The sequence below is a fragment of the Excalfactoria chinensis genome, chromosome 4 (genome assembly GCF_039878825.1).
Source record: "Excalfactoria chinensis isolate bCotChi1 chromosome 4, bCotChi1.hap2, whole genome shotgun sequence".
Taxonomy (NCBI): Eukaryota; Metazoa; Chordata; class Aves; order Galliformes; family Phasianidae; genus Excalfactoria; species Excalfactoria chinensis.
Window position 1 is genome coordinate 45040395 of NC_092828.1, and position 20523 is coordinate 45060917.

A 20523-nucleotide genomic window follows, 5' to 3' on the forward strand; every position below is an offset into this window, starting at 1 on the left:
TCCTTCTATTCTATGCATTCTTTCTAGTTTATGGAAGAAAACAAACTAAGCAGCTACTTTCAGATGAGAGCAAAAGCAACAAAGCAACTAAGCCTCTGAGTCTATTTTTGGTGCAATAAACGATGCTTAAGATTCCAATCAGCAACTTCCTAAAAAAGCCTGTAGAGGGAGGATCTACTTCTTGCTTCCCTGCTATCTCTCTTTCCATTCATCTATCATTCTGATCCTGATTTCCCATCTCTCACGTGATTCTCCATCACCTCTTCCTCTGATACTCTTATGAGCACAAGGTGGGAAGATTCAAGTCACTGCCTTGCAAAATCAATCAACAAAACAAAAATCTATTCATCTTTTTTGGGGTAAAGCATACATTAATTTTCTGTGGCTTCAGTTGGTTGAATTTAACACCTGTGTGTCAAAACCATCTCAAACTGAGATGCAGGAATACATGAACAGGGAAGGGAAGAGAGAATAGGATCATTCCAAGTTGTAAGAAAGACATTAGTGTAACTTTGTCATGAAAGCACATTCTCTGTAAAGCTTTGAGAACTCAGGAGGGTAAAAAGCTTCTAGAGCACCAGGACATCAGCATAAAGCATCACTCAGTCAATTGGAATGGCTACAACTTCTGCAATATTACAGAAGAGGTTATGCAACACGGGAACTGGACACCCATTTTCATGCTTCAGAATGGAAAAAAAACTGTGCTTTAGCAATCTGACATTCCTAGTGTGTTCTTTACTTCTTGTTTAATTCAATAACAAGAAGCAACAGGAGAGAGCACATGTAACAATGTTAATCAGCTATTTAAAAAAAAAAATACTAGATTGAGCTTTTAACAACTGATTATTCTGTTTGCTCTGTGGCTCTCCTGTTCATGCAAGCATCATTTCTCCTATAGCCCTCAAGACTGACTTGCTCCTGTGTAAGGTAAAAGCTCTCACTGAGTTCACTTGAATTTTCAGAATGCAGTCTTTGGCTTAAAAATGTTAAGTTCCTGTCCAATGTTTATAATTGCTTTTTATCCTATATTCAAGCATTAACTGTGATTAAGTAATGAGGACATGGGACTTATTTCCAGCATTAGTAAAGTTACACGCTTCTCTCTCTTTCTAGAAACAAGCAAAATACCTGTATCCAAGTGATGGAAAGCTAAAAGGAAGACATTGAAACAGTAATGAACAGATCTTGAACAAATTTTTGTTTTGTATTCTTACTTTGAAAACAGAGGAAAATTGAAATAGGAAGTAACTAAACAACGACAGAAAATCCAAGAATCAGGTCAGCCTACTTGAATAACATTAGAAATTTTTTCCAGTGCCTTTTGACAACCTAACAAACCTAATGGCCACTTCCCCAAGATACAAAAAGACTGTGAGAATATACAGTATATTGCACAAATTTTCAAGACCTCAGAGGGCAGTGAGGTACTGGAAAAGGTTGCCAGGAGAAGCTGTGCATGCCCCATCTCCAGGGGCATTCAAGGCTGGGTTCAATGGGGCCCAGGGCGGTCAGTCCTAGTGAGTGGCAACCCTGCTTATGGCAGGGTGGCTGGAAAAAATAATCACCTGTATAAGCAATAATTTTCAGAAACTACTCAACTGAAAACTGAAATTAAATGTTCATTAAAAAATTCAAAGGAACACTCATACAGTGGCCTCAAATTGTGTTATATATAATAGTTTATAATAATCAAATTGAAAAAACATATTTAGTATGATGAAAAAAAACAAGGTGGCCATATCAGGTTACACTGAATTCAGTATTTCAAGTAAAGTATTACTAGCCTTCTAAAGAAAGTTCATTTTAGCTGTATTTAGGTGCTAATCAAAAAAAATTTAAAATGGTGTTCATAAACCCACACTCTCTAAACAGCTGCATGTTTTTCCTGTGGCTGCAGATTGGGAAGGGACATGCATGTTTAGTTTTGATGTTTTTGTTTGGATTTATATATTTGAGCATTTCTAAAAACATTCCATCAGAAATTGATTTCATCAGTGATCAACCTTATGATATTCCTTGAGGTATCTACAATGTTTCTCTGAAATGAATTGTTTCCTGCTGGTGGCTATCCTTACAAACAAGAACCTGTATAAGGAAGAAAGCTCTTCAAATAAGCTCAGAGGCTCTTAAGCTCCTTCTTTCCTACACATGATCACACAGACACAGAAAACCAAAGGATACTAAGCTATGTTGTCAGTATCTCTATTAAAAAATATGACGAGACTCATGAATCTCCATCTTTGTATTTGCCTGAGCAAATCCTTAGTTTAGGAGGAAAACTAAGGCTCGATCACATCTGTTTAAATACATGCTCTATTGAATGTTAATTCTGAAATACCATACAGCTGCCAAATATATCTTAGCAATATTTTGTTTTATTTGTAGACAACAAACAGACCAAAAATATCTTTCAAAGTAAAGCCACTACAAGGAAGAAGAAAAAAAATCTAGAGGAGAAATGAAGTTTCCTTGTATGCAGCAGAGAAATAACCTGCTCCTCCAGCATTAAACAGTAATCCCTCTTCATCTTTAAATTTTGTCAGCTGAGTATCCACTATCAGTATAATGTAATTCCTCAGTCTCTTGTAATTTAAATAGTCAGACAAGTACTTAAAATCACTTTGCAGATCCTTCTTAAACTTCATTGACTTTTGACTTTGTAATTCAAAACTATACTTATTCTGTCCAAAGCAGTCACTTTTACTCAGTACAGATTAGGACTTACTATGCTAATTAGAGCCCAAATAGTTACCTAACTTTTTCAGTGCTTTTCACACTGTAAATGACAACAACTGTTCTCTCACTTAAAGTTCACACAATGTATTTTGAGGTTAAAGTAGACTGTTTGCATTCTCTGTGCTTCACAGGTGCACTTCTTCAAGCAGAAATCTACCTACTCACAGTGGCCTGGTGTATATAAGTTTCAGTATGAGACACACCATTATTTTTTCAAGGGAGAGGAATAAACAAATCTACTGTGGAGTAAAAAATTCTTACCATGTTGTTACTGTCATACATTTTCTTGCTAGTAATTCTAGGGCATAATGTGTTGCTTGCGCTGCACTTTCTCCTAAGACAGTACCCACACTGATTGCCAACTCCAGTTCATTTCCACGAATCAGGTTTGCCATTGCAAGCTTGCTCAATGAAAAAATTGTATCATTAAAGGACACAATTATTCTTGAGGATTCACCATGTTCAGCACATGACATTCATTTACAAGACTGCCTTTTTACAAAAGGAAATTTTTTTTTAAAGCATTAATTAAATAAACTCTTCATATAAAATTTAGGCCTCTTTAGTGAGTCAGTAATTCTGTACCACGTGTCAGTTTTCAAATAATCTATTAGATTTCCTTTTGCAGATACTTCCTTCATTTGAGATTAAACTTCATACATACAGGAATCACTATCATATTTGTTAAGATCTAGGAAAGGACAGCAATATTTGGAATATTTCAACCCTCTTTTTGGTGCAATGGGTCTCAAAAAAAAACAACCAGGAACATCTGTCCTGTACACATCCTCTGGGTAACTGGAGTTGCTGATAGAGACAGCAAAACATAGAACAGTAGGACTATGCAAAACTTCAGATGTATATTTTGCAACACAGACATTGACTGACAACTCGCTCTTCAGAGAGAAAGGACTGAATTTTACTTCTCCATTCCTCCAAATGAGTAAGAACATGTTGGATCGGAAACAACAAAGACCAAAGAGGGCAAGAAAAAGTAGTAACTTATAAAAATCACAAGAAATGAAAATCTTATGTTAGCCTTTTTTGGGGGGTGAAGGGGAGGTTTTTTTTTTTTTTTTTTGGTTTTTTTTTTTGTTGTTTTTGTTTTTGTTTTGTTTTGTTTTGTTTTTTCTATTGACTTTGCTTATATCTCAGATTTGGTGGAGATCACATTTGTCACAATACAATGAAGTTCCAATTCTAAAGAGGTCTTTTAGGTCAAAATAGCGGTAAACAATAATGCTATGAATATGTATATATGCAAGATATCTAGGAACAGTGTATGCTCTGTTATAAAAAATACACTGCCTTTACTAAAATTCAATTAAACAACAACATACTATGAGGGCTGCTCTGAAAACAATGTCACCTATTTAATTACATTGTCCCATGACATTAGAGGCAGATGTTGGTCATACAGCTGTAAAAGTTGAATGTTCCCACCAATATCCCATGAAACATTTTCACTCTGTATCAACAGAGGGGTAGTCTGACAAAATGGCATTTCACATGGAATTGCACATGAAGCAAAGATGTGTGATTTAATTCCTCTATGTGGAAAAAAATAATAATAAAAAAAATGCACCTATTGACGTTCACTGATACTTGCTGCATGTTTATAGAGACCAAACATCAGATATTAGCACAGTGAAGAGCTGTGTGGGACTTCTCAGCAGTGGCAACAGCAGGACACCTCCACTAGTCCAGACTGTTACAAGCATGGCATGCAAGCTCTTGGTCATCACTGGAGAAAACAGCTACTGGTAGCAATAAATAGCATTTCACAGCTGAGAATTTGCTCTATCAAACAGTGCTATTGTGCTCCTTGTATCTGTTGTTGTTTCCATGAAAATAATCAGGAAGCATTCCTTCTGAAAAAACGTTTGTGTTTATGAGAAAAATCTTGAACTTAAAAAATAAAGAAAACAGGATTTTGCCACTACCTTCAACATTGTAAAGATCAAGATCATATAAAGAAAGATAAACCTAAAACAAAAGTAACTGGTAGAATTTAGAATGCAGCACACACATTTGGAAAAACAAAACACAAACCACATAATTAATATATGGTGATATAAAAAGTCAATGTTGGCCTTTCTGCAAATAAAGAGTTAAAAAGAATAAGAATAAACAAAAAAGAAATGAGAAGTTACCTCTATGTTTTCAACAGCCAGATGGCAACATGCGGCAAGCACTGCATGGCCATCTTGGAAATACCATTCTGCCAGTTCCTCATTGACCTTCTGAAGAAGCCTGCAGTTAAAAACATACGAACTCAGCAAAATCTCAGAGTTGTCAGAGTTGTTTGGCACTGAATTTAAATACAAGTTTGCTTCTGTATCCTGAAATTTCTATATCTGAATTACAAATATTGACGCTGTAGTAAAAAATGTTACTGGTTTGAACTGAATCCATCTATGCTGATGCACATTCTAGTGGATTAGTTTCACAAAATCAACACCAGTACAGAAACGTCTCAGACTGAGGAAAGAGAAATACAAAACATGGATATTCCTCCTGCTCTTGAGAATGCTGCCTAAGTTTCGCTCCAACTGCTCAAAACCTATGAAAGTACATGAAGTAACTACACAGACTCCAAGCTTCCAAGAGAAGATGCATAAAATATACAGTCTCTCAGATATTACTGAATAATAAAACTTACTCTACATATTCCAAAAGTTCTAATGAAATAAAAATAAATGTTTAAAGACATATTTAAGCACATAAGAAAGCTCCTTGAAATTATAATACATATATGTGAAAAAATAAAACCAACCAGGCAGAAAGGGGCAATACAGAGGACATTATACAGCATAGCATCCGTTAGTGGACAGCTGGCTCCATGAGATAAATACTAGAAGATGTAATACTTTGTTGTCAAATTCTGTATTGCTGGTTCCAAATTAAACTACTAAGGTTTATTCTGCTTGATGATTTTAGTTAAAAACTACAACAACTTACCCGTTATAATCATCTGCATTGTTTAAATCAGAATTTGAAGATCCACTCATTGTGGAGAGCGGTGACATTTGCATATTTCCCTCACAAGCTGCCTGGAAGAGAATAAAGTGACAGATTAAAATGTCAATTATAACCAATAATGTGATTTTCAATAAGAATAAATCTGAGTTCTCTAAACATTCTTCTAAAACCCAAATATAGCAAAAAAAGAAATATTTAAATCAACAAACCTATTCATAGCTAAATTTTAGCCTGGTTTCATTCAGCTACACAACCAAATTACTAAAGCAAGTGATCTCTTTCTTCCTATGAATTTGTAAACCATTCTTTCAGCTTTTGAATCAGCTTTAAATGGACAGTGAGGGCTGCTAGCTTGACTTTTTACTCCCCCTAGGAACAAATGGCAGTGACTGGAGGATGAAATCCATGGACATAATTTAGTAGGCATGCCAGCAAATCTGGAAAAGCCAAAGCAGCACAAGCAAAGCCTTTTTTGTTTATTTGACAATTTAAGAAACTGTATAAAGCAGGCAAAAATTACTCACAGAATAAAGGAACAGGGATAAATGGAAATGAATTACCAGTCTTGCATGTTTTTCATACCCTTTAACTTGCATTTACACACATACTTGTATTGCTTTATTACATAAATTTAAGAGGTTACCTTAATACAAGTACTGATTTCCTACATTTACTACTACAGCAGTTGAACAGTTTCACCCTAAGATTCTGGAGGAAGAAGCATAACTAAGCCTTTGATGGAAAAACATGAGAAACTCTCAGAGACTTCAAAGAACAGATTGATAAAAGTCAAGTTATAAATATGTTTTACTTTAACCTGGCACTAATCATCAGTTTTAATTATAGATGCCTCATTGCTATTTAGAAGAATCAGGCTTAAAAAAATCAGTATGAGATACATTTTTATGATTTCCTAGTAAAAAGTGGGAATGAAAGTAAAAGAATAGGGTTTCATTACTTAGTAATTTTACAAATTTGAACAGAGGTAGCCTTTTAAATATGCTTGTCATCTTCAGAATCAGAAATGAATAGTTAAATGCTATTACATATACTGGCATATGTAAAAATACCTGTGCAACAAGCAGAGCCTCTTTAAGCTGGCCTCTTGAAGTAAAGAAAGCAACTAGTTTCTTCACATCTCCAGTAGCAATACAGTATGGGATGACATCATCATTTTCTTCCTGAATTAACTGGTCAGCTCTCCTAATTAAACAAATGAATAAACAAACAAGAAAGATCTACATATATAATTGACCACTGAACGTTACGGTATAGGTATTAGATGAGGTTATATAAAGTTCATTGAAACCCATCTGCATTTCCAAATCTCAGAAGATGCAGGCTCTGAGGATACTGCACTCTACCAGACAAAGTTTCAAGTTAAGCTTGTAGTTTACGCTTAACTTTTTAACTTGATGCCCACAACCACATTTGTTGTTGAAGTCCCTGACAGTTTCAGGCCACAGCTTACTAAAAAAAAAAAAACCACCACGTCATATTGCTAGAGGGTTGTAACAGCAGCCAATTAGTACTAATACTAGTATTTAATCTTGCTACTAGTTGGTGTTACTTTAAGTACAGAAACTACAACTCAGCGCTGTATTTTCATTACTTTACCTTTGCATCAACTTCCTCCAATATTTCATCGATACACCAGGTGCAACTGAGAGAGCTTTATCCCACTAGAAGAAAGCAGCAATATGTTTTTCCTGATGATGGGAAAGAACTGTATCTTTAATTATATTTCTTCCATTATAATGCATTTGTCAAAACATTAAAAAAAGTAATGAGCTAAAGATTAGTCCTTGTATGTTAAAAACAGTATAACTGTAGCAAGATCACTTTTCAAGATTCATTTTCCCTTCTGTTGCTATACCAGCTGGATTTCATAATCTTCTGTATATAACTTTTTTCAGTAATGTTCTGATATTTTACCTCTCCAAGTTCTACCATCAGTTCACAATACCGCTGAATTTGTCCTAATCTTAAATGAATTTCTGCAGCTTCTTTAAGCCTTTCCTTTTTACTTGGTGCACCAATACCACCTCCAAACTTGGACATTTTTACTGCTGTCAGTTCATGCGCTTCAGACTGATAAAAAAAAAAGAAGAAAAAAGGTAAAGAAAAAAAAAGAAATAATCCAGTTAATTTGCTATGATGAAAATAAGTTTTCTTAAGAATGCATTACAGTCAAGCATTACACTGGAATACAAAAGCTATAATTTAAGATAAAAATTCTTCTCAGAATAGCATAGACTTTCCTTCTTATCTCCTTCAATCTTTTACATATTTCTGTTTTATTCTCAACCATACTCTCATATGCAATACTAACTCAAGCAAACGTCCATTACAAACATCTATTTTGAGTCTAGCATGTTACTGGGAATCTTACTTATTACTTTTCTTTATTTGGAAGTCAATAAAGACAGTGGGTTTAAAGTTCTGTCACACCCCACTTACCATACGACCAACAAATAACTGGTATTTCTAACAACTGTAATTTCTATATTGGTTTAGGAGGTGAGACTAAATTTCTCTAGCTGGCAGAATCTGAGAAACAAGTTGCAAAAGGATCACAACTAATATTAAATGCAAAAAACCAAAAACCCTGTCACATTTCATGATATTGCACTTTTTAAATGCTACCATAAATGCACACAAGAGCACATTTAGCTCTGTATACACTTATATTTCAACATATACAGTATTGAATGAACCACAACCATTCTTTGCAATTGCAGTTCTTTGTCTACCTTTAGTTTGCTTCGGCAATGTAAGCTGCTGAGAAAAACAATTTTGTTTGTTTTACTTACAAGCCGAACTATCTCACTTTTTCTTACTACATAGCTGCTATAATTACAGTTAACATCTGCAATAAGAAATGTCTATCACCAGAGCCTTCAGATATGAAAGCTACTCCTTAATAAGAGCCTTGTGACTTATGCAAAAGACATTTTGTTTGCATATAATAGCAAACATCACATAATACCCAGTAGGTATTTAGTCCTTTGAGGTAGCAGTTAAGTATGGTCTGATTCACACAAATCACTTTTCTCTATTTCCAACTCAGTCATTAGAACATGGGATTGTTTAGTTTCCCTGAAAAGTACCTAAAAGAACCACATCTCCATATTCTGTACAAACTGTACATCTGATTGCATATTCATATATGTACCTACAGATAATTCCTGGTTCTGGAATTGCACGTTCCTGTCTATGTCAGTCTAAAGCTGAGTATCTCCATTAATGGCAGGTTCTTGCTTTTCTGCTCCTTCCAGACAGCCTATTTCTGCTGCCTCTCCTCCATTTTCACACACGAATACCCGCTGTACCTCATCTGGACAGAACTATATACTCTGGATTTATCTAACCAAAGAATTTTACTTTACTGAATATAAAATAAACATATATAGCTTAGAATTTTAATATAGTATTTATCAAATCACTACAGACTCACCTAGAAGTCACTGTTCTAACAGATCAGTATTATGTAGAGAACTGACAATGCACAAAAATGTTCAGACATGAAATAAGTTGTAATCCTTTGGAAAAAATTACATGCTATTTTAAGAGTGAAATACTAAACAGACTGTTAATAATCTTCACATAACATTTATGTTTCACTTACCATTCTAAATCTAACAAGATGTTTGATATGCATAATTCCTTTGCAGTAATTTTGTGGAAGCAGACTATCATCCTGTCCTTTTATTACAGCAACTAAATCCCACAAATTTTTGCTCCCTCCTGGAGGCTGAAATTGTTATGGATGAAAAAGAAAGTTATATTACAATAACATTCAAGAGAAATGAAACTTGTAAAGACCTTAAAAAATGCTTGACAGTCAATTCCAAGAAATAAAACTCCAGACCATTTTACTACTGGAAGATTTACTATGACACTCAAGATAATAAAACTCCTTCATTTCTGAAAACAAAAGATAATAAGACTCATGAATCAAAGTATTTGCTTATGTACAGTTACAGCTGAAGGCGCATCATAAGAACTTTCCCTTTTGTTTCCAAGTGGATACAAGCTCTGTTGTAATTAGCACAGCCATAAAACAATATCTGGTGGGTTGCAATAGCTATTCAAGAAGTTGTTTACTGTCTTTTGTGGAAGAAAGGCATGGGTCTGGTTAACAATAAAATAAATTAAAATAGTCAAAGTTCAACACAAAATCAAGTTTACTACAGTAAAACTCAAAAGAGATGTCTGGTGCACCAGTACACACGAGCTTCTACAGGTTACAGTGATATTTTGTGGGGAATTTCTATAAAATTTTAAACATTTATACTGTTCTAGTATTTCAGTCTTTCCCTCTGTAAAAAAAGGAAGACGGTGGCTTAATATTGAATTAATTCCTGAAGGGACTAAGTATTTAAAAAAACTTACAAAAAAATAACAATCATTAAGCCTTTGACCTGAAGGAGGCTATCCAGAGGAACCTACTCACAATAGTTTAAGCAGGTGCTGGACTCAAAAACCACTGAACGCAGCTGATGAGAAAAATCTGTTCTCTGAAAATTCTAATGTTTTGAAATAGATTTGCTCTAGAATTAACATGGGACATAAAAATGTAGCACTTTCATCAAACAAGGAATTGTATAAGAACACTTCAAATGAACGGTCAGGAAATTTCAGGATTTGTAATTGAGGAAGAGTGTTTCAGCATCATATCCTAAAATTTAGCCAGAAATCAAAGCATAGAAATATTTTGCATGAACTAGGTCCCTGCAGATCAGTGTATTCATCTCACACGATAAGATATTTTTGCCCTTTTTCTACCTCAATTTCAGCTCCCCTGCAGGTAAATACAGGGATCCAGGAGTTGATAACGTTAACTCAACTGCACCAAAAAGCTGCAGTGACTTAAAGGAAATTTTATTTTGCAGCAGAACAAGGTTAATAGACAGACTCTGGGGCAAAAGTGGTTCACATCTACAGCTGCCAGAAGGTAATATTGCAATTCAGTATTATACAGACTTGGGTAGTTTAAACCTTATCCAGCAACCCTTTCACAGACTAGAATAATAAAATTCAACATAGTTTGATATAAAACGTATTTTCATTTTATTCAACAGAAAATTCTCATTTCTATCCTTATGAAAAATTAAGCTATTCTATCTATTTCACTTTAAGAAAGCTTGGTCTTAACAAACGACAAATAGTTCAGTCATCGACATTTTTACATGCAGAATTGTGAAGAGAAAGATTTGATTTCTGTATGTATTCTTAGTTCCTTTCAAGAGAGAAAGGAATGGTAGAAGAAAAAAATCTTGTTTTGGAGGCTGACTTCAGAGGAGAAAGAGGGACAAACTGTCAACCTTATGTTGTCTAACATCCTCAAGGTGTTACAATGATCCTTAAGTCTGTAGAATACTTACTGAAAAACATTCTGAAAACCACCTTAGTTTTTCTCCTCGAGGATCTCCTATCATCTTTTCCACTTCCTGCTTAATATCTCTGGAAACTTTACCACACAGCAAAGGAGGAGCACCAGATTCTACAGCACGATCTAATACAGAAAAAGATTTACAAATTATATATATTTATATATATAGACATTATATATACAATTTATACGTATGTATCATATACATAATTTTAAGTACAATAACATGTACAACATCAAAACAATTATATATGCCATTTACTTACCTATATTACCAATAACCTCATCCCAACATCTATCTGCTAAGATATTTATTGGTAGAGGATTTATAAGTGGTGCTAATGACCAGAGTCTCACAGTAGAGTCACGAGAGCAAGATGCCATAGTGAATGGTCGACTAGGATGACACGTCAATCCTAGTGGAGATAGAATTTAAAAGTGTGGTCAAATGTTTAAAATTCATTTCAATACAGAAATAAAGTGTATTTTAAATATTACCATAAACATCTGCACCATGATCATAAACAGAGTCCAAGCATGTTCCATCTCTTGTGTCCCAGACTTGAATGGAATAGTCCCAACTGCCAGATACCAGCAGGTATGGAATTTCAGGATTCCACATCAGTCCTCGCACTGGAGCTCTATGTCCACTAAGAATATTTATACAAGCATCCTGTGTATAATCCCATATTCGAACAGTACTGAAACAGGATACAAAAGACCTATGCTCATTAAATTATCTACCAAAATATGACTCTCTCTACTTTAGCATATTCTAAGCTTCAGAATATTTATTTACAATATCTTTACAAAAGTAATTATAAAGTATTATTACTTAACAAAAGGCAATTATAAAAGAGGCTGGAGTCAATGGTCAGCATTCTGAATCTGACCTACAGAGAGATCTGAATTATCCATTATCCACAGAGCTCCTTAAAGTGCCAGTGGCAGCGAGAGTACAAATGTTAAAAGTCATTCTAATAGCCCTGTGCTTGGGATCTTCTAACAGTTCAGAAATACACACCCATCATCAGAGCCACTGCAGAGGATTCCTTCTCTCAGAGGAGACCACCGTACACGAAACACCTTTGCAGTATGTCCAGTAAAAACTTTCAGTGGCTGATCAGAGCTAGTTGCCAAGTAATAAACACGAACATTTTTATCCTCACAACCAGTAGCTATCATATCTCTACAAAATAAAGAGAGTATATCATTAGTCACTGGAATCACATCCTAAGTCCTTATGGTTTTGGAGTTTAAAAATAAATATGATACATATTTTTCAATTTACTTTTAAAAATAATTCATTTTTGCTTGTTTTCTGTCTGTTTATAATGCCATTGAGTGATAACGCCATGAAATAGATGAAATCAAAAAAAGATGGAGATGTGCAGTAGTCTAATCAAGCATTTCTGATTATAGTGTGTATATTGTATTCAGAACTCAGAATATAACTACTACTAGGTGAATTACTGCTGCTTTGTGATTAAATGATTAAAGGAAACCTATTGACTGAGAGAATTCATATTAATCTCAACACCCAGGTTTCAAAATTTTATTTCTACATATAAAATGGGGGAGAGTGAAAAAAGCATTCAAGGAGGGTAAGGCCTAAGACAGAACCTCTTTTGCCTCTTCTCTTTTCAGATTTCCTAGATGCCATTAGAATAAAATACACATTAGGAAACTCACCAAGAAACAAGCTGACAAAATTCAGGGAAGAGGCAAAGAAGAGCCTTACTATGGCATTATTTTAAAAATCGCTCACACGAACTCCAGTATTTATTAGAACTCTGGGTATTCACAAAGAATTCTTTACCAAGTTACTTTAAAATCTTATATAAATATATTCAGTTTTTCAAATACCACTCTTTTTGTCATTAGGGTAAACGCTGCCATACATTGTTTTTCAGTGCTTATTATCTGTTTATAATATTGCATATGTACAAACATTTTAAAATTTAACATAAGAATTTCTTCATATTAAGCTTTGATTCCCTTTAGGCAGTTGCTTTCAAATCAAATATGTAAATTAATAGAATAATTTAAGAACTCTAATAGATACACGGCTCTTATTCAGCTATATTAATTATAGAGTCATAGAAGCATTATCAACAATTCTTCAAATAGTGCAGACACATACTGGGCTCCTTCTAATGACACTTTAAAGAACAGCCACAATTCTCTAGGTGCAAATTTGATTGTAGCTATTTATGGGTATTTATCACTGTCAATGTAGCATTAAGTATTCTGAGACCTGGACAGTTGGCAAGAATTAGACATGTATTAAAGTGCATTAAATTTGTTATATTAAGCTTTTTCGTGAGAAGGATCTAACAGCATGATTCTACCGTCTAAGGCAGTACCACAGAAACTGCCAGAACTGAAAGACATATTTTGCACTGAAATGGTTTTCCATTGCCATCTGAGAGATGGAAACTTACGGGCCCAGGCATAATATGGTAACCTAGTGGATGTCTAGTGTGTTCAATGGTAGTTTAAGAGATCCTCATGCCCATACTGCCTAGTCGCAGTATATACATTTCCCAGACAGGTTACATAATGCCTAATCATACTGGTTTGCTATTAAATGGCATCATGATCAGAGTTTGTTTTTCCTTCTTCTAGTTTAAAGATAGCTTCTTTAGGAATCTATTAAGGAGTCTTTGTCAAAAAATTAGCATTCTGGGCAATGAAATACACAACTGTGAATGTAAAGTTGCTGGTAATCCATTTCAATAGTAAATAGTATTAATTATCAGGGGTATTTTTCCACTCACTTGTTGTTTTGACTCCAGTCACAGCCAAACACTGCAGCTGGGTGTTTGTACTTGTGAAGAACCTTGCCATCAATGGTTCGAATAATACTGAAACCAATTACAATAGAACATTATGAGTAGGCTATCCAAAAGTCAAGTTCGATTCTATGCAAATAAGCCAGACAACAACAAAAGTATGTAGAAAGAAGTTTTTTTACTTCTACCCTTCAGCTACAGTACTATGTATTTCCCAGCAAAACATTTAATTGGGCCCCATCATTTATAAAACATTCCTCCAGAGGAGCTGTAAAATTTTTACACTGTGGTATCTCCCTCCCTAAAGAATTCTTACAGCCCAAAATCTAAGTCATGGTGATACAACAGGTATGGACAGATATTTCAAAAGGATTTATTTTTGTCTAGAATATAAAGTTTCTCCTCTTCTTCTTAGATTTGAGTTGAAAGAAAAAGATTTGAAAGAGCTGAAAGAAAAAGATTTTTAAAGGTACTGAAACACAATACACCAAATTCTTCCTCGGCATTTGATTATTTTTGCAAAGAAACTATTCCTTCTATAATAATAAAATAGGAAATACTGTTCCATGATTGTGACTCCTAACAAAACTGAAAAACAAAACACAAACAAAACAATGAAGATAAAGAGCAATAGCTTATGAACAGTGCCTGCTCTACAAATAACAAACAAAGAATACTCTTTGCTTAATAAAACTTACGAACGGGTTTCAATATCAAAACGTCATAGATACTATTGCTTTTGGAAACAATTCCTTTATTATAATTTTTTAGATCCTAAAAATATATATCCTAGCAAATATAGGAGATCAGTATATTCCAAATTTTGTCCAGTGAGTATGGTTTTAAAATTAATCACTGATGATGTTGTCAAAGTCTACTGGCTTGAGATGTGCATTTGTTGTGTTGTTTTTTTTTTCTTCCAGTAACACTCACCAAAATCCATCATCGCTGCAGGTTGCTATTCTTTTGGAATCTTTATGACTCCAGGCAATGCAGAAGATTCCATTCTTTCCATGCTTCAAAAAATGCAAAATACCTATCAATAAGAAATAACTCACCCTTTTCTCTTATCTATTGACTCGTGGCTTTTTTTTCTTTTCCTATTTTTCTCCCAGTAAAGTGTAACGTACAAAATCACATGAGGTCCTAAGTGTGTAAAGCTGTAATAGGAGACACAGACAGTAGTAAAACTGTCCTAGTCTCCAGGATACACGAGACAAAACTGGATTAAGGGGATGAATGAGCAACTCATGAATCTGAAGCTTGAATAAATGTTCGCTATTTCATCAAATAATGAAATCAGTGAGAATGAGTAACTGAAAACTTAAATGATATGTGCATTAGGACCAGAAGTCCAAACCAGATCTTCAGTAGTAGCAATATGCCAAACTTCTGATGTGTTAGAGTTCTTGAATGGTTGTTTGCTTTATTTTATTAAAGACGTTCTTTACATTTGTCTTCTTAAACAGCAGCCTTTTCCTCTGACACAGATGTAGCCACAGGTAACTATGTCTAACACAAAGACTAGAGCTATATATCGAGAATACTACAAAACCTTGAATGCTGTTTGCATGCGTGCTCCTTCTGTCAATAATAAATATGCTACTGTCCCAGGATACACGCAAGCCCATGAGATTACCAGTAATATAAGGCAAGATTCGAAATAAGCCATATGTTTTAGCATGTTGCCAAAGGAGGTTTTATTGGTCTGGGTTTTTTGGGTTTAATGCTTGAAAATATGGAACACTGTTTCAATTTTTTATGTTTTGATCCTCAGTTTGGAGGTCTATGTCCATTTACATTTATACTCTGAAGAAAGAAACCACTTTGATTTTGATATGCACCACTACAGAACTGCTTTTGAGATACTGAAGACCATCTGGTTCTTCACTATTCTCAGGTCGTAAACCCATTCAAAGGAAGCAGAAAAGAATTAATCTGTCTCACAGATAAACTGGCACTCACATCTTTCTTTCTATGGATTTCTGTTATAGGCCATTGTTCACATGTTTTTTTTTTAAATGCTATATTTATTTGATACTAGAGAGAACAGCTAGTTTACATTCAATAGGCAAAAAAGAAAATCTTATCTTACCTCACTGAATCGTGTTATTATTTTGCCTCTTGGGACATCCCAGATGAAGCCACCATTTCTGGATGTCGCACCTGCTATGCAGTTCAGATCTCCTTTAAAGAAAGACATTTTTAAGCTATCACAATTAACATAATATGAATAGAAGTCAACAATGGCACAAAGCCAGTAGTTTTTTCACAGTTTAAGTCCAGTATTTGATACCAAGTGGTAAATATCAGTTTCACCCTTTTTCCTACATTCCTGTTTTGAACAAAGAGCAGACTAAAAGTTGTATAGTTGAAAAAAGCATTCTCAATGCCTACTGAAAGCTTTGCAGTTAAAGTCACAGAAAATAACGTTCAGTAAGCATACAACTTCAGTGTTTTAAGCTTGAAGTAGATCAGTTACTATTAAAGTTCCTTATATGCTAACAGAAACCAGGCAGAATGCTACAGTACTTTTTTTTGTCTCAACAGGTACTGAAGCACTGGATTCTACAAGACTTAAATATGCCACTTTAGTTGTGTTTAAAAACTTTTAAGACATTCTTCCATCTAAAATGAATACTTTTGTCACACAAAATGCTGCAATGCTGACTCAAGAACTTTTATACCTTAAGCAAATTATTCTTACCTGGAGCCCAAGAAATGGAATAAATAACCCCTTCATTACCAGGAGACGTGTAAACTGCTGTTAAAGTATTTATGTCCCAAACTTTTATCGTGCCATCAAATGAAGCTGTAGCAAGAAGATCAGGGTTATCAGGTTTGAATTCACAATCAAAGATGGTCTCAACATGTCCCTTAAAGGAAAACAAAAACAAACAAACAAAAAAGTTACCAAATCTGTTTTTTATTAAAGTTCTTTTTTTTTCCCCACCAGAACTCCGTCTAAACTCTAAAATCAGCTGTAGTAAAAAGCATTTAGATCAATTATGAGTTCAAAAACCCCTGCACATTTTGACTATTCTGTTGAAATCAAAAGACATTAAACTAGCTTAGACTATGACTCTTCATCTTTTCAAGAACATTCTTAAAAACAGAAAAATGTTGCCCCAAAACAACAGGATGACACAATGCCGGGGATGCATTGTCCATAGGGATTCAGTTGATAAAATATAATAATTAAAAAAAATCTAAACCTAAACAAAAGCAAGCAAAAGAAAGCTGTGAAACAGAAATTAACATTACCTTTTAGGTAAAGAGTATCTGACTGAAACAGTCAAGCTCTGCACATTTTATTTTAAAACATTTTTTAAAATTCCAGTGAGCTTTCTGTGTTCTAAAGCTTCCATGTTGTAGTTTATACTTCAACCCTTCAGAACTTTCCCATCTTAAGTTATTAAAACAGTTTCATGGAATTAAATTTGACAAAAACATGAGAAGCAAAAAATATACAAGAACATTTTAAACTTCATTTGATTTACAGAATAAATAAAAAAAAAAAAAAGAAAGCAGAATGTAAGCCGCTATTCAAACACATATACATGCCTGCAAACTACTTAAGGTTTACAAGGAAAACTGAGTGGAGAAAGAAAAATCCTTCTGAATAACGCTCACCTAACACGTGATAAACCCAATTGCAAAATAATCCCTCAAAACAAGCTGATATGAGGGCAGCTCTGCAAGAAGTATTTCTTAGAAGATCATGAAGTACCAATAAAATTTCAGTTAAAACCAGCAAACAAACCTCATCACCATCAACCAGAAAACTCTTTATTTCTGAACGACAGCAAATGTTGGAAGAAAATGCTGGATAAGCCAAACTGTCATTTCAAAACAGAGAAGAAAAAAGGACCTACCAAATCTCTAAGGAAATCCCACTTTTTGGCTCCCAAGTCATAAAGGCCAACACCACCATCCATGAAACAACAGACAACATGGCCAGGAGGAAGAGAAAATGCTTGTTTTTGTGATAAAGTTGGAGGAGGAACGGCCTCACTTGTCGAGGATGTATGAGGATAGTTAATAGGAGATGGAAATGAGAATGCTTAATAAAAGAAAAATACAGACAAATTACTATCTTCTATTTTTTTATGCAATAATAAATAGCAGTTATATAGAGGAAACTGCTTTGTATTCCAGACAGTTTATTTATACACACACACACACACACACACAAGGGAGTACAAAGCCTGACCTACTAAAGGACACTATACAGGGCTTGATACCCTACAGATCCATTCAGGGGCATAAGAGGACACTTTGTTTAACTAAGAACTACAGAGCAACCACACAATTACAGAGATGGACTTGACTATGCCAAGATTCACAAAAACTATTCTCAGCTTGCATCTTGCATGCATTGTAATGAATAACAAACAAGAGTACACTTACACTTCTTCTTTGGAGGAGAATTTAGCACATGCAAGCTATGGAAACCAGAATTCTTCAATTTTAAATTATCTATAGGCACCGTATGTGATACATTCCAAATACGTAACACACCAACTTGAGAATCTGAAGTAACAAACAAAAACATGTTTTTAGTTGCTCTGTTTTACTGTACATTATTTTTATACCCCCTGAGAAGGGCTCGAGAGTCTCAGTGGATAAGAAGGTGGACATGAGCCAGCAGTGTGCACCTTGCAGCCTGCCAGGCCAACTGCGTTCTGGGCTGCATTAAAAGAGGACTGACAAGATTAGAGAGAGGGAGGTGACTGTCCTCTATTTAGCTCTTGTGAGACCCCACGACCCCACCAGGAGTACTGTGTCCAGGCCTGGGGCACCCACCACAGGAAGGGCATGGAGCTCTTAAAATGGGTCCAGAGGAGGGCCACTATGATGATCAGAGGGCTGGAACACCTCTCCTATGAAGAAAGGCTGAGGGAACTCGGCTTATTTAGCTTGAGAGAAAGCTCCAGAGTGACCTCATTGTGACCTACCAGTTTTTGAAAGGAGTGTATAAATAGGAGGGGAAATGACTGTTTACAAGGGTGGACAGTGATAGGACAAGGGGGAATGGTCATAAACTGAGACAGGGGAAGTTTATGTTATATTAGGAGGATGTTTTTCTACACAGAGGGTGGTGACACACTGGAACAGGTTGCCCAAGGAGGCTGTGGATGCCCCATGCCTGGAGTCATTCAAGGCCAAGCTGGATGTGGCTCTGGGCAGCCTGATCTGGTGGTTGGCGACCCTGCACAAGGTAGGGGAGTTTAAACTGTGGCCCTTTTCAACCCAGGCCATTCTATGATTGTATTTAAGAACTAAGAGAAGCAAAGAAAACCAAAACCAAACAAAGATGACCCAATGAATAAAAACTTAGAATCCTAAAAGACCTTGTAGGCAAGCACAGACACCTCTACAGTAATTTCACAATTAAAAACAGTAATTAATCATATTAATTATTTAAAATTCAGCAAACATACTCTACAGAATTCCTGTTATAAAGTGTTCTCGAAGTCTAACTTTCCTTATTCACTGGTTCTTCACCCTTGACACTAATCTCTAATGTTATAAGTGAGAGGCAGGAAATAGTTTAAAAATGATAAAATCCCCAAAAAGAGAGAAAGCAGAGGAGCAAGCGATATGCACTAGCACAACACTTTTTATTCTTGTTCCCAAGTAGCTTTCGTATTATTGCTGAAGTCTGCATAAGGAAAATATTATTTAGCAAAAATAGTTAGAAGTCACTTCCATGTAAATACATACACTGTTCAGAGTAGTTTTCTGTTCTTTTGCACTCAGATACTTGAGGGGGCTTTTTTGTGTGACACGTATGTGCTTCCATTTGTAGAAACGTTAAGAAACATATCAAAACTTTGATAGCAGTTTTGAAGACTAAATGCTACATTTATCACTTTTCCATAAATTGGGAAATAAAAGGCTTACCTCCAGTTATAAACATTCCAGGTGCACTAGGAACCCAGGCTAAGCACTGAACAGATGCTGCTGCACTGGGAAAATTAAATTTTGTAATACAGGACAGAGATTCTGAATCAACTAGTTGAATGCCATTGTGTAAATTCGCAACAAGAAGGTAGTCATTTGACAAAGGGTCCCACTCCAGTGCTGTAACTGGATCTTCTTCATCTGTTCCTTTAAGAGACTCTGGTCTTAAGACATGCTTCTGATTTTTAGAACCTTTAAGAGCACAAGAATACAGATTATTTCAGTAATATTAAGTATCTGGAGGATATATTTTTTCAAATTTCAGTTTTGTCTCCCTCTGAAATTGTATAGTCTGCTCTTCTGTTTGCTCCACTGAACTCAAGGAAGCTGACTTTGCAATATCTGACCTAATGTGGTCCCGCAGATGACTATTTTTTAATACAGCAGAGCACAGAAACAGCTGTCAGCTTGATTAACTAATTAATAATGAAAGAAAATACACGTTGTCCCAGTAACTTCCATGAGTAAAGGAGATATTCAAGACCAGACTTATAGAAAGCCTAAAAAAAAAACGTGCAGAAGCAAAGTAAGAGATTGCTGAAAAATTCAAGCTGGTCTATGCAGAATAAAAGAATTATTGGGAAATACAATTCATTTGAATTTTGTGGCTATTATTCTGTAACAGGTCAAAAATCTCAGTGTTAT

At 35.0% G+C, this 20523-nt stretch overlaps 1 protein-coding gene across 5 annotated transcripts in view; it reads right to left on the bottom strand.

The window, feature by feature from the left end:
* Positions 1 to 20523, bottom strand: part of WDR17 (WD repeat domain 17) — a 47378-nt gene that overhangs the window by 9127 nt on the left and 17728 nt on the right. For 4 of the 5 annotated variants that reach the window (XR_011903374.1, XM_072334578.1, XM_072334576.1 and 1 more), the window contains 19 exons: positions 19819 to 20070; positions 18322 to 18444; positions 17787 to 17974; positions 16619 to 16787; positions 16007 to 16098; positions 14845 to 14927; positions 13897 to 13983; positions 12141 to 12305; positions 11615 to 11817; positions 11383 to 11532; positions 11109 to 11239; positions 9350 to 9475; positions 7657 to 7812; positions 7339 to 7403; positions 6792 to 6924; positions 5701 to 5792; positions 4893 to 4992; positions 3001 to 3140; positions 1132 to 1152 (listed from right to left, as the gene is read on the bottom strand). Coding sequence is in view for 4 of the 5 variants with exons in the window: in XM_072334578.1 (XP_072190679.1) it covers positions 1132 to 1152; positions 3001 to 3140; positions 4893 to 4992; positions 5701 to 5792; positions 6792 to 6924; positions 7339 to 7403; positions 7657 to 7812; positions 9350 to 9475; positions 11109 to 11239; positions 11383 to 11532; positions 11615 to 11817; positions 12141 to 12305; positions 13897 to 13983; positions 14845 to 14927; positions 16007 to 16098; positions 16619 to 16787; positions 17787 to 17974; positions 18322 to 18444; positions 19819 to 20070 (2476 nt within the window). In the remaining variant the exon portion in view is untranslated. The remainder of the gene's footprint in view (positions 1 to 1131; positions 1153 to 3000; positions 3141 to 4892; positions 4993 to 5700; positions 5793 to 6791; positions 6925 to 7338; positions 7404 to 7656; positions 7813 to 9349; positions 9476 to 11108; positions 11240 to 11382; positions 11533 to 11614; positions 11818 to 12140; positions 12306 to 13896; positions 13984 to 14844; positions 14928 to 16006; positions 16099 to 16618; positions 16788 to 17786; positions 17975 to 18321; positions 18445 to 19818; positions 20071 to 20523) is intronic. The other variant, XM_072334577.1, reaches the window with a different exon arrangement.